General features: G+C 48.3%; 1 protein-coding gene across 1 annotated transcript; it reads left to right on the forward strand.

Moving 5' to 3' along the window:
• The first annotated feature begins 7,810 nt into the window (after positions 1-7,810).
• hsd17b12a (hydroxysteroid (17-beta) dehydrogenase 12a) lies at positions 7,811-15,927 on the forward strand. The gene is made up of 11 exons (XM_076028843.1): positions 7,811-8,031; positions 12,193-12,239; positions 12,357-12,432; positions 12,809-12,916; positions 13,288-13,352; positions 13,443-13,487; positions 13,660-13,694; positions 14,270-14,351; positions 14,446-14,511; positions 15,033-15,182; positions 15,454-15,927. The coding sequence occupies exons 1-11, from the start codon at positions 7,875-7,877 to the stop codon at positions 15,592-15,594; spliced, it is 972 nt and encodes a 323-aa protein (XP_075884958.1). The 5' UTR covers positions 7,811-7,874; the 3' UTR covers positions 15,595-15,927.
• The last annotated feature ends 342 nt before the right edge of the window (positions 15,928-16,269 follow it).

The following is a 16,269-nucleotide window of genomic DNA, read 5'->3' on the forward strand; positions in this document are numbered from 1 at the left end:
TGGTCTCTAAGTAAAAGTGAATATGGTAGATATCACAAATATCAGAACGAGGAGATTAATGAGGAGATTAAATGAAAGGAGCAGTTTTCTGACGCACCATGTTGTGTTCAGTCTGTTGGATTGCTGTCGTGTCGTTTCGACTCTCCTTCATTAATTAAAAATGAGCGTTTGGCCTTAGAATTTTTTTTGGGACATTTTGAAATTACTGTTGGATTATTATAGAAATTAGTTTTATTTATATGTTTATATTTATATTGTTTTTTCTGGTTTTGTGATGTGAAAAAAAAAAAAATCCAAACAGTACGTTAGAGCGAAAAGACGGGGAAAGGTTAGAGCTTTACTGCATGTGTGCGTGTGTGTGTGTGTGTGTGTGTGTGTGTGTGTGTGTGCGTGTGTGTGTGTAGCTCTTCTACGTTTCCTCTTGGATCCCTGGCTCGTCGTTGTTCAGCCGTCAGCTGGAAAAGCGGCAAAAACTGGTTTCAGCAGTAAAGACGTGGAATTCTGGAGCTGCTGCCGGTACCACACACACATACACACACACACACACACACACACACACACACACACACGGTCACTCTGCTGCCGTTGTTTTTTTTGTTGTTGTCAGAGCCGAAGTGATTGTGTGTGTGTGTGTGTGTGTGTGTGTGTGTGCGCGCGCGTGTAGCATTAAAAAGTGCATGAGAGGGAAGCAGGGAGTGTCTGCAGGATGGAGGTGTGAAAAATATTCGAAATGTTTGGAAAATATAGGAAGATTTTGGACGTATGGTTCTCGCGGGTCAAATCTCTCGACTGAAAATGTGAAGGAAATTCAGGAGAGTCAGCAGGACGACAAGCAGGGGAGGAAGAGGTGGCGATTGTGTTTTCGGCAGGTCGGAGTTGTGTTAGAGTTGCCATCGATAGTGGTTGGAGTCTCACTGCACCACCCGCTTCCTATTGCTGTCGTCTCGTGAAGACACTTGCGTGTGTTCGGGAATTCGAGCTCTTTTGTCTCCTCCTACCAGCTGGTTGTGGTTGTCGTTGTTTCCCCCCCCCCCCCCTCCCCCCCACTGGCTTGCGGTTGTGTTGTGATCAGGTTCATTCTGTCGTGTCGTGGTTGTGCATCCAGCTTTGACACTCATCCACGGTGATGATCAGTGAGATGTATTCCTGAAATAAATAAATAAACGAATAAAACGCGCAGAATCTGTGGTATTGACAGCGTGTTGTTAGTTACACAGTTGAGCCAACAGAGGGCGCTCTGACAGCCGCCTTCCTGCCGTCCCAACTTCTTTACCAGCGCAGGTTTGACCGTGATATGAGCACACCTTCTTGCTGATGGTTGGATTGTTGTAGCGAGGTCGAAGGTCAGCGTCCTCGGCCCGTTGCCCTTCTCCCACCACCAGTGCTGCTACTTCCTGACTCTACTTCCTCTCGGGGGGGCAGGGATTTCTTTCGTGCATTTCTTGTTCTTTGCGATCAGAAGCCCGTCTTGCAGCATTTCCCCAGATTAATGATTGACTTCTGTCCCTCATCGATATCAAATTATGGGTCCAAAAACCAGAGGTGCGAAGTAACAAAGTACAAATACTGAGGTAGATTCTCCAGGTATCTGTGCTTTACTTGAGGATTTATTTTTAATGGTGACGTTTTACTTTTTTGACTCCCCACACTTACACACACATGTCAGTACTTTCTATTCCTTACATTGGAGAAACGTGCTGGTTACTGTTGTCTTTTAAAAGTCTGTTGAAAGTAATTAATTTATTATTGATTCTAGTAGTTGTTGCTTGAAGTGGAGATATTTGAACTTTGCTGTTGTGTAGTTCATTGTAAATATAGATTAGTATTTTTGAGATTGGACATTATTTTAGTACCTTGGTTATGGGGTCCCTGTTTAGTAGGTTTTCACGCAAAGGAAAATAATAACATGTAGAAAATAACGTTGGTTATTGGTGGTAAAGTTACTTTTTTTTTTTTTTTTTTTACACAAGTATTACGTACATTTGCTGCAGTACAGAATGCAAATAATTTTGCTCCTGTGGATAATTTATCTTGAATTTAAATAGAAATATGCAGTCTTGATTTCAGTCCCTCACAACTTCGTATCAATTCTCAGCTGTGTGTCTCACAACAACAGAACAACATAACGTCGAGCTGGAAAATGTGCAGATGAGTGAAGAACCATCTCACAGCTGCACTCCTTCAATTCCAAACAGTTACAAATCTATTTTATCAGGTTCACGTGTCCAACCTAAAATGACCCACAGGTCTGGGAAAACAAAACATAACAAAAACAAAAAGACGACGGCAACGAGGTGAACCGTCTGTCTGCAGCTGGACGTCAAAATAATAATATAATCATTAAATATAATTTGGCTGTTTTTTTTTAGTTTTTTTTTAACTTTGGATTTACCACCACTATAATAACAAAAATGTCACATGATGAAACAAACAAATCCAGCAAATACTCAGAAATTAGTCTTCGTTTTTGTTGTCTGATTTTTTGCTTGTCTTTTTTGTCATTGTTATCATTAATTTCTTAATTTTTATTTTGTTGTGTGTGTGTGTGTGTGTGTGTGTGTGTTTGTGTGTATGTGTGTATGCTCTTGATATGTGCTACCTGTGTTTTTAATGTTGTTGTTTGTTTGTTTTTTCTAATGTTTTTTTTTACGTCACTTGTCCTGTAGTGTTGATGTGACCTGTGTATTTTCTGGCTGATGCTGCTACAGGCTGTGGCGAGGAAACACAATTGTATTTTTACTATATACACAAGTGCGCAGCAAAATGACAAACGTAGAGAGAACCTGGAGGTGGATGTGAGTCCTGATGCACGGAGCCGTGAGGCACTCAGCAAGCGGCTGCTGATCTTCTCGGCACGACAGAGAAGAGTTTGGCTGGAGATGTTTCTGCACATCAGCAGCAGACGGACGGCTTGACGAGTCACTCCTATGACGAGCCGGTGAGCGTTGTTGTCGCGGTGGTGCTGGTGTTCGCTCGCTGTCAGAAGGTGCAGATGACCACTGATGGAGCGGCTGCAGCTAGAAGAGAAAACACACCTCTTCTTCACACCTGGACCTTCCTGTTCAATCAGGAAGGTCCAGGGATCAGCTGACCCACACTCCAGAACCGATCCCAGTGGCACGCATTGATTCTTATTTGTTTTGATACTCTTATGCCTATGTTTAATTCTTATTCTTATTTTTACAATTATTATAATAATAATAATAATAATAATAATAATAATAATAATAATAATAATAATAATAATAATAATAATAATAAAATGTAGTAGTATTAATAATGAGCCTCATAATAATATTTATTTATTTATTTACTGATTTTTTTTTTTTAATGGCTTTGTTGCATTGCTGCCTCTTCGGGCCTGGTCTTTGTGAAGGTGATCTTCATCTCAACGGATCTTGCATGCAGTTTAAGAAAATAAAAAGACAATGCAATTGCAATGTGACAGCAGACGTTCTGTCATGTGACCGGCCAGAGTGGACGTGTATTTGTTCCACCTGTGAGACCTTTGGTCAGTCCGAGGGAAGAGACGTGCACTTTCTCTTCTACAATATTTGACAAAGGACATTTTTCAGAAGTCTCTGGTTCCGTCTTCTGTCTGAGTTGGGCAGAGCCTCCTTCTCTGGGTGGGCGGAGCCTCTGTCCCGGTGTGCACGAAGTGGTGTAACATGTGACGGTTGTTTCCAGTGGCAGTTGAAGTGAGTCGATGACAACGTCAAAGTTTCACGAAATTCCGGATAGCTTCGTCTTCCTCACATTGTCCTCATGTGGCCAATCGGCCCTGTTCTTAGGGTTCGGAGTCAGTTCTGATGACCTGGTCATTGCTGGATCACTGCTGCACATGAGACCATGCTAAGCAGAAAAGACTTCCGCTGCCTTTGGAGTCAGGGGCGGATCTTCTTCTTTGTTGACGCACAGTAGGCTAACGTTTAGCATACAGGCTAACTAACGATTGGCCCAGTGGATACTTTAGCATTCTGACCACGGTCCAGACGTCCCCAGTCCCATGAAAACAGTTCGGACAAGCAGTCAGTGACCTGATGAGTGGAGAACGTTGGTCTGAACCCCCTGCTGGTGGCAGGAGGAAGCACATGTAGGCAGGAGAACCGCGACGCAATCCAGTCACCGCTGCTGGTTTCAGGTCTTTCATCCGGGTGTGGCGGTTTTTCTTCTCTTCTTTCGTTGTTCTTTCCTCCGAGGCCTTTGACCGCATGTGGAATGAGCTGCTTGAGATTTTCCATGTTTTGTTCTTAGTGATTTTTCGGACTCTTGCTAATGGGGGGCGGAGTCGCTTCTTGTTTTGGTTCCTGTTTTCAGGCAACGCAACCTGTTTTTGACGTAAAGGTGGAGACTTAGAGTTTCATTTCATTTTGCATTCATTTCATTTGGTTGATTGGTTGCGTGTGTGTGTGTGTGTGTGTGTGTGTGTGCGCGTGTGTGTGTGTGTGTGTGCAGTCAGTAGCTGGTCAGTAGCACTCCTGGTCGTGACTCACGGACCACAAAGCTTTCCGGTCCTCTCCGGAGCTCTTGATTTATTTTTAGCTGAGAAACATTTATACATCACACGACACACATGCACACGCACACACACACAGACACACACACACACACACGGAAGCACATACATACACACTTTTCAGGTTTTTAAGCTGATTTAGATTTTAATTGTTTACTTGTTTTTCTGATGAATGTTATTGTATTTATATGTTTTGTTTTGTATTATGTTATTTTTTTATAATGAAGAATGTATTTAGTTTGTCGGATTTGACTTCCTTTACACATTATTTATTTTTTCAGTCCTTAAATTCTGCTCCTTCTCAAATTTACATTTACATCGAGTTTACATTTTTAATTTCTCCTAAATTAATATCCATAATTGTCAAAACCTGCAACAGAAAACATCACGAGTGGAAATAATCCACATTAATCCCAGAGTGTCATTTTATGAATGCTCAGTCTGAATATTTCAAGTTCAGCTCAGCAGCAGAAATAAAATGTGATCAATGTACTTCGGTGGCTTTTTTTGCAGATGAATTAAATGAAACTGAAGAGGAAATGCTGGTATTAATAATAAAGACTTTTAAAATATTCAACTGCGTGACGTGTTTCTCTTTGAAAAAAAAAAAGCACAACAAATTCACATCTTGACTGATCTGATCAGACAGCTTGCGCTGCACTGTTTCATATAAGTGGTATTGACTCAGGTATCAGTCATAGGCTCTGTCGCTCTCCACACTCTGGTTGCAGCTCGTCCATGTTAGCAGATGGTGACATCTCCCACGGAGCCTGGTGTGGTTTGGGTCCTGGTCAGCTGTTTTTTTTTGTTGGTCCTCGTGTTGACTGGGTCACAAAATAGGGGCCGGGGTCTCATGACGGACAGTCTGATTGGGCCGGAGGTTGGAGAGCAGAAGACCTTCCGAGAACTTCCAGACTGAAAGTCTGATCCCACCAACTCCGCCCACCTTGAAACCATTCAATCAGGTTTTAAAACACACAAGAAAAAACAAAAAGAGCAATGGGGTAAATGTTCATCCTCCCTCTCTCACCCTCTCTCTTTCTCTCTCACTCTCACTTTCTATGTGTGTGTGTGTCCTAACACACCCGTATACTGTTTAAATTTAAATAACGTGTAGATTTTCCAGAGTTTCAGCTGCTATCACTGCTCAGCTATCTCATTCTCTCTATCTCTGGCTCTCTTTCTCTCACTCTGTGTCTCTCCCTGTCTCTCACAAATACACATGCACACAAAATCTAAAAAAAGTTTAGTAAAAACTTTGAAAATGTATTCAAAATACATATGTATTCATTATTATTATTATTGTTATTATTATTATTATGATTATTACTACTGTTATTGTGTGTGTGTGTGTGTGTATGTGGGGCTGTTTGTCGCTGTCCATGGTGCTGACGCTCTGACCCCTCCTCGTCCTCTTCTTCCAGCTCCACTCCAGTGGTTACTGTCTTCATCTTTACCTTCATAATCATAGTTTTGTGTGTGTGTGTGTGTGTGTGTGTGTATGTGTGTGTGTGTGTGTGTGTGTGTGTGTGTGTGTGTGTGTTTTACCATTTTAAAGACGATACATTTTTTTGGAATTAACTGAAACAGACAATGAAACTCTGATGTCTGGAGATGTCTGACCCACTGTGTGTGTGTGTGTGTGTGTGTGTGTGTGTGTGTGCTGATACTGGGAGTCCAGGTTGCGGTATCGATGTGTGGCTGTGCTGAGTGTTTATATTTGATGTCAAGTGAGGTCAACATATGTCTGAATCCATGTTTCATCACATCACATAAAAAAATTTTATTATTAATTATTATTATTTACATTTAAAAAAAATGATAATAATAACAACAACAATAATAATAATATATAGGATCTTTAGCTTGCTCGCCAATTTGTTGTTTTGTTTTATTGCTTGGAATTTTTAATAAAGATCTAAAAGTGAAGAGAAATTTCTTGTGTATGTGAGAGAGAGAACGCGATAGACAGATAGGTGTGTGTGTGTGTGTGTGTGTGTGTTTGAGAGAGAGAGAGAGAGAGAGAGAGAGAGAGAGAGAGAGGTTTCGTGTCTCCCCTCGACTCACTTCGACTCCGCTACTTGTGTCAACAATTGCGTGAGGCAGCGTGGACGTTCCTGCACGAGACCAAGATTCCCAAAGTCTACAGCGACCGCAGACTTTGCGACGAGCAACACGTCACGCCGTCAAGCTGCGGCTCGTCCGCAAATGACGTTTATTTTGAGAGAGAAAAAAAAAAGTGAGAGAGAGGGAGAAAGAGAAGATGGCGGAGGGGGCGGGGCTGTGTGGTGGAGACATGATTGGAACAAAATATACAAGTAAATATATAAAAACACACATTAAACAACAAAACAACATCAAAGTTGCTTACATATCACAATAAAGCCACACACACCCACACACACCCGCGCGCGCGCGCGCGCGCGCACACACACACACACACACACACACACAACGCCGGTGAGGATGAGCAGGACCTCGATACAATCTCGCGAGAGTCCTGAAGGCGGAAGTGGTTGTGGTGGATGTAGTTTCAATCTTGTTCAGCGCCTTTTCCAGACGTGTGTGTGTGTGTGTGTGTGTGTGTGTGTGTGTGTGTGTGTGTGTGTGTGTGTGTGTGTGTGTGTGTGTGTGCGCCTCCGGCTACCGCGCGGCCGGAACCTCCAGACCAGTGGCTGGTGGAATCTCGATGAGGAGGAGCGGGGGATGGAGACGGGTGGGGGCATCAAGGGAGCCAATCAGCTGTCAGAATCTGGGCGGGAGCTCGCGCACCGTGCCCGCCAATGAGAGCGCGCTTTCATTCATAAAGTCTCCCCTCCGGAAGTGGGAGGGGGGGCGCAGTTTCATAATCCTGAGTGAAACCGACACACCTGCCGGCAGCCGAGCCAATCAGCGGGCAGGGATGAGAGCTGCCGTCATGCTAACCCAATCAGACTCACCGCCCGTCCCCGACCACCTCGCCACCCGCACACACACACACACACACACACACACACACACACACACACAGGGCCTCTAACGAGTGAATGAGACGACTGACGGGCAGGACAGCCAACCTGCGGCGCGGGCCCGTCCGCGGACCGCCATCCCAGCCAGTAGGGGCCCGAGGGGGCGGGGCAGCGGCGGGGTGGGCGGGGCTCTTTAAATCAGACTCGACAAATGTTGGGGGAGTTTTTTGGGGGGTGAGTGTGTTGCTACAACCTCCTTATAAAGGGACCGTCTCTCGGCGTGGACGAGGAAATTAGAGCAGGCAGCTGAAACATTCCGACTCTCCACGCACACACACACACACACACACACAGACTCACACCGGCAAACACACACATAGACCGACACACAACCAGACCAGACGACCGACATGGAGTGGAGGAACCTGGAGAAGCTGCTCTTCTGGCTCGGAGCGGTGACTGCGACCGCGGCGGTGCTCTGGCTGCTCTACCGGCTGCTGACCGGCTTCCGGATCTGGGTTCTGGGCAACGGCACACTGCTGTCCCCCAAACTGGGACGGTGGGCAGGTGAGTGGGGATATGGGAACTGGGGGATGTCTGGGAGGTCTTGGGGAGACCGGGGAAGACCGGGGTGGATCGGGGGGAAATCTGGGGACCTCGGGGGGGTGAAAACTGTCGAGACGCACTTGTGTTGCGTAACCAACGCAGGTGAGTGGCTAGTGATTAAGAACCGGCCGAACCACACACACACACACACACACACACACACACACACACACACACACACTGATTGCGCAGTCTTTGCACACTCATGAGCAGTGCAGGTGTTCCTCCGCAGGAAGTAGGGCAGCCTGGACGGTCTGACCCACTTCTTCTAATTCTTCCTCCGCCGCTCGGCTCGTGGACCCTGATGGGGGGGAGACCGGGCGGAGGGATACCTGCACAGCGATGAGTCATGCGCGCCCTCATCACGATGTCATCCATCAGTCACGCACACGCAATCAATCACACACTCACTCACTCTCTCACACACACAATCACACAGACGCTCTTCACGCACAGCTCCCCTCCCTCCCCTATCGTGTCGATCCATTGGCCTTTGATTGGTGATTAGTCGGTTCGCTGGTGGCTGTAATAACCACCACCACCACAACCACCGTTTTTCTCTCAAGGCACTCCCCGAAACTAGTACCTACTGGTTTGACGGGTGTGACGTCATCGGCCGCGGGGAGCCGTTAGCTGAGGTGTGGACAGGTGTGGCTAGTCGGACCGGTCCTGCTGGTCGGACCGGTTGGTGGCGTAAGTTCCTTCTGAGTTCACGTCAGAGCCGTGGCTCCTCCCCCTCAGCTGCGTCTTGGCTCGGTGGCGCTGGTGTGCGCGCGTGTTTTACGAGGTGAGGGGACACCTGTAGAGCTTCAGGCTGGAGACTGTTGATGGTCCCACTGAGACGACCTGCCAGTCACTGGTCTGATTGTTACTATAGTCTGACTGACTGTTTACTGGTCTGACTGTCACTGGTCTGACTTTTTACCGATCTGACTGACTGTGTGCTGGTCTGATTGACTGTTACCAGAGAGGGTTTACTGGTCTAGCTGACTGTTAATGGTCTGACTGACTGTTACTTCTCCGATGGTTACTGATTTCACTGCTACTGGTCTGACTGACTGTTAGTGGTATGACTGTTATGGGTCTGCATGACTGTTTTTTGGTCTGACACTTACTAGACTGACTGTTTACTGGTCTGACTGACTATTTGCCGGTCTGACTGTTACTGGAGACAGTTTACTGGTCTGGCTGACTCTTAATGGTCTGACTGACTGTTACTTCTCTGAATATTTGCTAGTCTGTCCGACTGTCACTGGACTGACAGTTAATGGTCCAACTGTATACTGGTGTGTCTGACTGTCACTGGTCAGACTGTTATTGGTTTGACTGACAGTTTCTGGCCAGATTCTCAGTGGTCTGACTGGACTAATCTGTTACTTGTCTGACTGTTACCAGTCTAACTGACTGTTACTTGTCTGACTATTTGTTACTGTGGTCTGACTGTCACTGGTCTGCTGTGCGGCTTGCTGCTGATAACAGTAGATGAACTGTAATCTGCAGCATCAAGGGACTCCCTGGTCTTCCCTCACTGGTGGAATCCTAGTGGCAGAACACAGTACTGACACCCCCATCCCTCCGTACTAAAGTTGAACAGTGTGTGCGTGCGTGTATGTGTTACAGTGAGGCAGATGAATGGGATGCTGGAGTCTCTCTATCTCACTGAGGATGTTTGTGTTACATAACCAGGACACAGCGACAAACCAAGTGAATTGTGGGATTTTTTTTCTTGAATCGAGCTGTGTGTGTGTGTGTGTGTGTGTGTGTGTGTGTGTGTGTGTGTGTGTGTGTGTGTGTGTGTGTGTGTGTGTGTGTGTGTGTGTGTGTGTGTGTGTGTGTGTGTGTGGAGATCACTGCCTTCCCTGTGATGTACACCACGCTCAGTGACACGTGCTGCAGCAAGGAACACTGGGTAAAAAAAAAAAAAAAATCCTCTGCATCTCTCCCATCCCCCTCCGTGTGTGTGTGTGTGTGCGGTGTGAAGCAACCATGCTTCCAGAGTCAGTCGTGGGGTGATTTAACATCCATGTTGGATCAATAATAAATTGGATTAATAATTGTCTTTTTGTATCAGGAAGAGAACGCTGACCTCATAGTTTAATCTGTCGCCTGAGTGGGCGCGGCTCAGGTGTGCATCCTGTCAACTGGCTCAGGCGGCGTTGGTGTGGAGGAGGTCCTCGCTGTGAAAGTGTGGGGGGGTGGAGGAGGTGGTGAAGGAGAGCAAGGGGGTGTCTGAGTGGCGGTTACCCAGAGTTCCTTGGGGCTGCTGAGGATGGACGTTCTGTCCTGTCAGCCCTCCAACTATTGATCTATGCCAGCCGTGTGTGTGTGTGTGTGTGTGTGTGTGTGTGTGTGTGTGTGTGTGTGTGTGTGTGTGTGTGTGTGTGTGTGTGTGTGTGTGTGTGTTCCAAATATAGAAGCTGCTTCTATTTTTAGCCACCCGGCTCCTTTGTCTCCCCTCCTCTATCCCTCCACATCCCCATGTGACCCCCCCCCTCCCCACCCTGCTCGCCACAGGAAAACAGTGTGGTTGAATGGAGGTGGGCGGTGTGCTTTTAGACCTCCCCCTCCACATCACCACCACCTCATCCTCCTTCTCCTCCTGTGGGCGGGGCTGCTGCTTGATGGGAGACTTTGGGGTGCGACAGATTACATAACACAGAGTAAGGGTGAGTGAGGGAGGGGTGAGGAGAGGGTGGGTGGGTGGGTGGTGGGGCATGAGAGGACCGCAGTCTCTCCTCAGCCAGAATCTTAATATCAGTGTGTGTGAGTGTGCGTGTGTGTGTGTGTGAGAACCTGTTCGGTGTTGGATCAGGTTCTCCTGCTCTTCTTCAGCCTCCCCCATCCCCACCCCCAACGCGCTCTGAGCTGCTGCTGCTGTTTCTGCTGCTGCTGCTGCTGCTGCAGGTTGTTGGTATTCCGGTGGTGCAGCAGCGCCAGACGAGCCTCGCTGCTATTTTTACTCCTGCTGCTTTTTTTAGATGCATGAATCGTGGTGGTGGGGGTGGGCTTCTCTTTTTTCTCCCCCCCCCCTCCTCTGGACCTGACGAGCAAGCAGAACTCAGGCGCCCCCTTCAGGGAGCTTCGGGTCCTGCAAGGTGGTAGCACATCTCTGGGGGGTGGAGTCAGACACAGGAGTGAATGGGAGCTGCCTGTGTGTTGCCGACTGTCACGTGGCTGCAGCGTTGACTCGTGTGTGTGTGTGTGTGTGTGTGTGTGTGTGTGTGTGTGTGTGTGTGTGTGTGTGTGTGTGTGTGTGTGTGTGTGTGTGTGTGTGTCACTGACAAAATGCTGCTGTTATATAATGGTGAAATCTGTCTGTGTGTGTGTCGGGGGTGTTCATTCATATGTGTGTGTGTGTGTGGTATCTTTGTTGAAGTGATGTCATTTTTGAGCATCTCTTCGGCGCCGACAACAACTTTGCCTCACTTGCTTTGGTAACATTTCTCCTCAACGCGCCCGCTGCACATTCTTAGAAAGGGGTGGGGGTGGGGGTCGGGGGGTGGGGGGACTTAAGCCACGCCCACCACAGATCTTGTAAAAAAAAAAAAGAGAGAGAGAGAGAAAAGAAATCCATTCATATTTCACGACCACACCAATAACTACAAGTTGTTGCAGACGGTACCCGATGAGTACCTGTCTCTCTCTCACACACACACACACACGCCGTCTGTTACATTATATAATGGTTAATGTCAGGTGTGTCGCCCCTCCCTTCTTTCTGTCGTCCCCAGCAGCTGCGCTCCAATTGGTTCATTCTGAATTACCGCTGCGTTTCACCGGGAATGTCTGTGTGCGTGTATGTGTCTTTGTGTGTGTGTGTGTTGAGGGTGCGGGGGGTCGCTGGGTTGATGTTCAGTCATGGTGAGGTCTTTGTTCTTGGGGGGGGGGGGGACAGGTGTCTGAGACAGGTGAGTGTAACCAGGTTCAACTGGTCAGACCTGAAGTGAAGGAGTGTTGCAGATTCTGTGAGCAACTGTGTGATGAGCTCACTCGCTTGCTCGCTCGCTCGCTCGCTCGCTCGCTCAGCCACCGTCTTCGGCTCCTTGGTGATTGACAAGGTGGGCGGGGCCACGCTCTGTACAACATGACCTGACCTGTGACCCCCTCTTTCCTGTCCTGCAGTTGTGACCGGAGCCACGGACGGGATTGGGAAGTCCTACGCAGAAGAGGTGCACTCTCTCTCTCTCTCGCCCTCTGTCTGTCTGTCTGTCTGTCTGTCTCACACACACACTCGCACTGTGTGGTTGTATGTCAGTGTGTGTCAGTGACATTGTGCTGTATTGCAGCTGGCTCGCAGAGGATTCTCCATGATGCTGATCAGCCGCTCCCAGGACAAGCTGGATGATGTGGCCAGGTCGCTGGGTGAGTGGAGGGGCGTGGGGCTGTGGTTGAGAGGGGTGGGGGGGTGGGGGGGGTAAAGGATCAAGAGTTGGAGGTCTCCCCCGACTGATCTTCCTCGTAGCACCTTCATTTCCAACCAACACAGGAGAGATGAGCCTCTCTGACTGGACACCCTGATCGACACCCTGGAAACACTGATCGAGTCCAATTAATCTCATAAAATATCGAAGAGGCCATCATGTAAAAACAGCTCTGTATCAAACATCATAGTGTGTGTGTGTGTGTGTGTGTGTGTGTGTGTGTGTGTGTGTGTGTGTGTGTGTGTGTTCCCATGGCCCCCCCCCGTGGCCCTCGAGGCTGCAGGCTGAGCTGATCCGACTGCTGTGTGTCCCCACAGAGGAGCGCTACCAGGTGGAGACCAAGACCATCGCCGTGGACTTCGGCCAGGGGGACATCTACTCCAAGGTGGAGGCGGGGCTGGCCGGCCTGGAGGTCGGAGTTCTGGGTAGGTGTGATGATGATGTCATCGGTCAACTTCCTCTTGGGGAGCCATTGTGGTGGTGACGTTGTTTGGCGGAAACCAGGATTCAGAACCCTGGCAACCCTCATCACGTGACACTGGTGTCTTGTCCTGTTGTTGTCTTTTATTGTTGTTGTTGTTGTTGTGTTGTTGCGTTGTTGTTGTGAGCGGTTGACTGTGCTGGAACTCTTTGTCCTGCTCGCTGAGGTGTGGCGCGGCGCGGCGCAGCGCGGCGCGGTGCCTCTGCTCTTCTCGCTCTCCTTTGTCTTGTCTGCCACCCTGCGGTGGAAAGTGGAACTGCTGCTGCAAGTCATGTGGCGGAAACGTGAGTAACAGTTTTTTGCTGTCTCCACCAGTGAACAATGTGGGCGTGTCCTACTCCTACCCCGAGTACTACCTGCGCATCCCGGGCCTTAACAACGTGAGTGTCTGCATGCATGCGCGTGTGTGTGAGTGTGTGCGAAAGTGTGTGTTCAATGTTTATAACTGACTGTGGCCTCCTGTGTTTCAGTTCATCACCAACATGATCAACGTCAACATAACCTCAGTGTGTCAGGTGAGTGTGTGCAACCCCAGCAGGCTCTCACCGGTCTGTCTGCCTCCCTGTCTGCTTGTCTGTCTTTCTCTCTGTATCTCTGACTTGCCTGTCTGTCTGTTTGCCTGTCGTGGGCTCTGTCTGCTCCTGCCAGTAGATGTTGTGTTTCCTCAAAATGTTGTGTCTCCTCCAGATGACCCGTCTGGTGCTGCCCAGGATGGCGGAGAGGTGAGTGCAGGTGTCCTGGTGCCTCGTGCACACAGACGCGCGCGCACACACACACACACACACAGTGATTGAGTGAATGAGAGGGTTAGGTGAAGCAGTGGGGTCGGGTCAGTTCTTCTTCTCCTCCTGCTGACCAGGCCAGACATCCTCTCCAGTGGAAACCTGCACTGCCGAGCCTGCAGCCACACACGCACACACACACACACACACAACTCATGAGATACACACAAGTGAACAATAAAAACAGAATGGGAGCTGCTCCTCTCTGCCCATTGGCTGCCCTGTTCCCATGTGACACTCTGCGTCCAATCACAGCACAGGCACATTGGACGCCGTGTGAGCAGTGCCGCTACATCACTGCAGCAACAGGCTGCCATGGCAACTGTGTGTGTGTGTGTGTGTGTGTGTGTGTGTGTGTGTGTGTGTGTGTGTGTGTGTGTGTGTGTGTGTGTGTGTGTGTGTGTGTGTGTGTGCTCCTCTTTTAGAATCATTCAAAGTTTGAGTGGATTTGGAGACTCAGGAGACTGAGACCAACGGCTCCAACCATCATTGTGATATGTTTTTTTGCTCTCCAGATCGAAAGGTGTGATCCTGAACATCTCCTCAGCCAGTGGCATGTACCCCCTCCCCCTGCTCACTGTCTACTCCGCCAGCAAGGTGAGTCCACCTGCCATCTTCGAGTCGCAGACACACAGACAGGAAGTTCACAGGAATAAACGTCCTGACCTCGTGTGTGCGTGTGCCTTTTTAGGCCTTTGTGGACTTCTTTTCCCGGGGCCTTCAGGAGGAGTACCGACGTCAGGGTATCATCATTCAGGTGAGTTCAGGCTCTGATAGCGTGTGTGTTGATTAAAAAGAACACATTTTTATAATACACAAAGTGAAATTAACAAATAAAAAAGAAACAGAAAAATTTTGTTGTTGTTTTTTTCCCCAAATTAAAACATTTAAAGAAGAGGGGAACTCAGATTTCCTCATCTCTGACTTCATTGTGTAAGAAGCCACCTAAGCTTCTCACCCTTCCACTGGTTTTAGGACCGTCTGCTCTTCAAATAAAATCAAAAAAATGTGGAAAATCTGGTTTGTGCATTTGAGTGACGTTAGAGAGCCGACAGCAGAAGCAGCAAAGTGCTGTTGGAAATAACGCGGCTCCTTGAACGTCTCTCAGCCAGCTTCTGCTCCAGCGGCCGCTCATGCGCCCCCGTGTGGCTGAAGGCTTCAATGACAGTTTGACCTCGAGCTCATCCTGAGAGCCATTTAAGTTGCGACCCCGGGCGGTGTGACGTCACCAGTGTTTGTCTGTCTGCCCTCCTCACCGCTTCCCTCTACCCACTCCAGAGCGTGCTGCCCTTCTTCGTGGTCACCAAGATGACTCGCATCAGGAGGCCCACCCTGGACAAGCCCACCCCGGAACGCTACGTGGCGGCCGAGCTAAGCACTGTGGGGCTGCAGACCCAGACCAACGGCTACTTCCCCCACGCTGTGATGGTGAGACTGCAGAGCGGCGCTCTAAATAGTAGCTGAAAAATAAGTTGGTGCAGACTAAGAAATTATGTTAAGTTCATCATTTAGGGGAAGACGTTCAAAAGAAAAAATTAATTAAACAGAAACAGAAATTTCTTAATAGGAAACGACAATGTTTATACCACAGTGTTTGTTTGTTCCATGTTCTGCCAAAGAACAGAATTATTTTGACAGTCGACTATCTCTAACTCTGTGTGTGTGTGTGTGTGTGTGTGTGTGTGTGTGTGTGCACCAGGGCTGGGTGACCACCAGGCTGGTATCGAGCAGCACCGCCATCTTCCTGGGCGCCACGATGAACCGGCTTCAGCGCACTGGCTACCTGCAGAGGAGGAAGCTGCGGGAGCAGAGGAATGGTGCCGGGCTGAAGAGCGAATGAGATGCCACTGCCGCCTCCAGGAGTGTGTGTGTGTGTGTTTGTGTGTGTGCGCCTATGTGTGTGTGTGTGATATGATCCTCCTCGTGCCTTAGAATCCACTGTGTGCCTTCAGTGAACATGTGACTGATGTCTGTGGAGACGGGGGGCAGGGCGTGACGAGGGGACGGGGCCAGACGAAGCACTGAAGCTGCTGTTGTAAGCAGACTCGACGGTGGTGGTAATACTGTTTTATATGAATGTACGGTTTATTTATTTTACATTTGTATGAAGACAAGCGTGGACTGTGTGGTCGGCGCCACTTCCTGTTGGGTTGTTCTTGTTCTTGTTCTTGTTGTCGCACCACTTCTTCAGTCTGAGTTGTTTGGTTGGTTCACTTCCTGTTGACACGGTGCCAAGGCGGTCGGATCCAATCAGCAGGTTGAACTCACGTGACCCGCCCCCCATGACCTGGTCTGACCTCTGCCCTATAACCATTTTCCTGAGAGTTTTAGGATTTTTGCATATTAAAAAATAATTGGGTTTCCTCATGTGAATGCAGTTTGCAGCGACTCTGCTGGAAACATGTTTTATATGTTTGTTAATAAAACTCTGGTATTCAACACAATGACTACATTTCAGTTATTCATCGGTCTGTCTGTTTGTCTGTATAATTTATTATTGAGGAAATTAAGCCAG

This window comes from Nelusetta ayraudi, unplaced genomic scaffold (genome assembly GCF_046127955.1).
Source record: "Nelusetta ayraudi isolate G7.1 ecotype Tasmania unplaced genomic scaffold, CSIRO-AGI_Nayr_v1 ptg000026l, whole genome shotgun sequence".
NCBI lineage: Eukaryota > Metazoa > Chordata > Actinopteri > Tetraodontiformes > Monacanthidae > Nelusetta > Nelusetta ayraudi.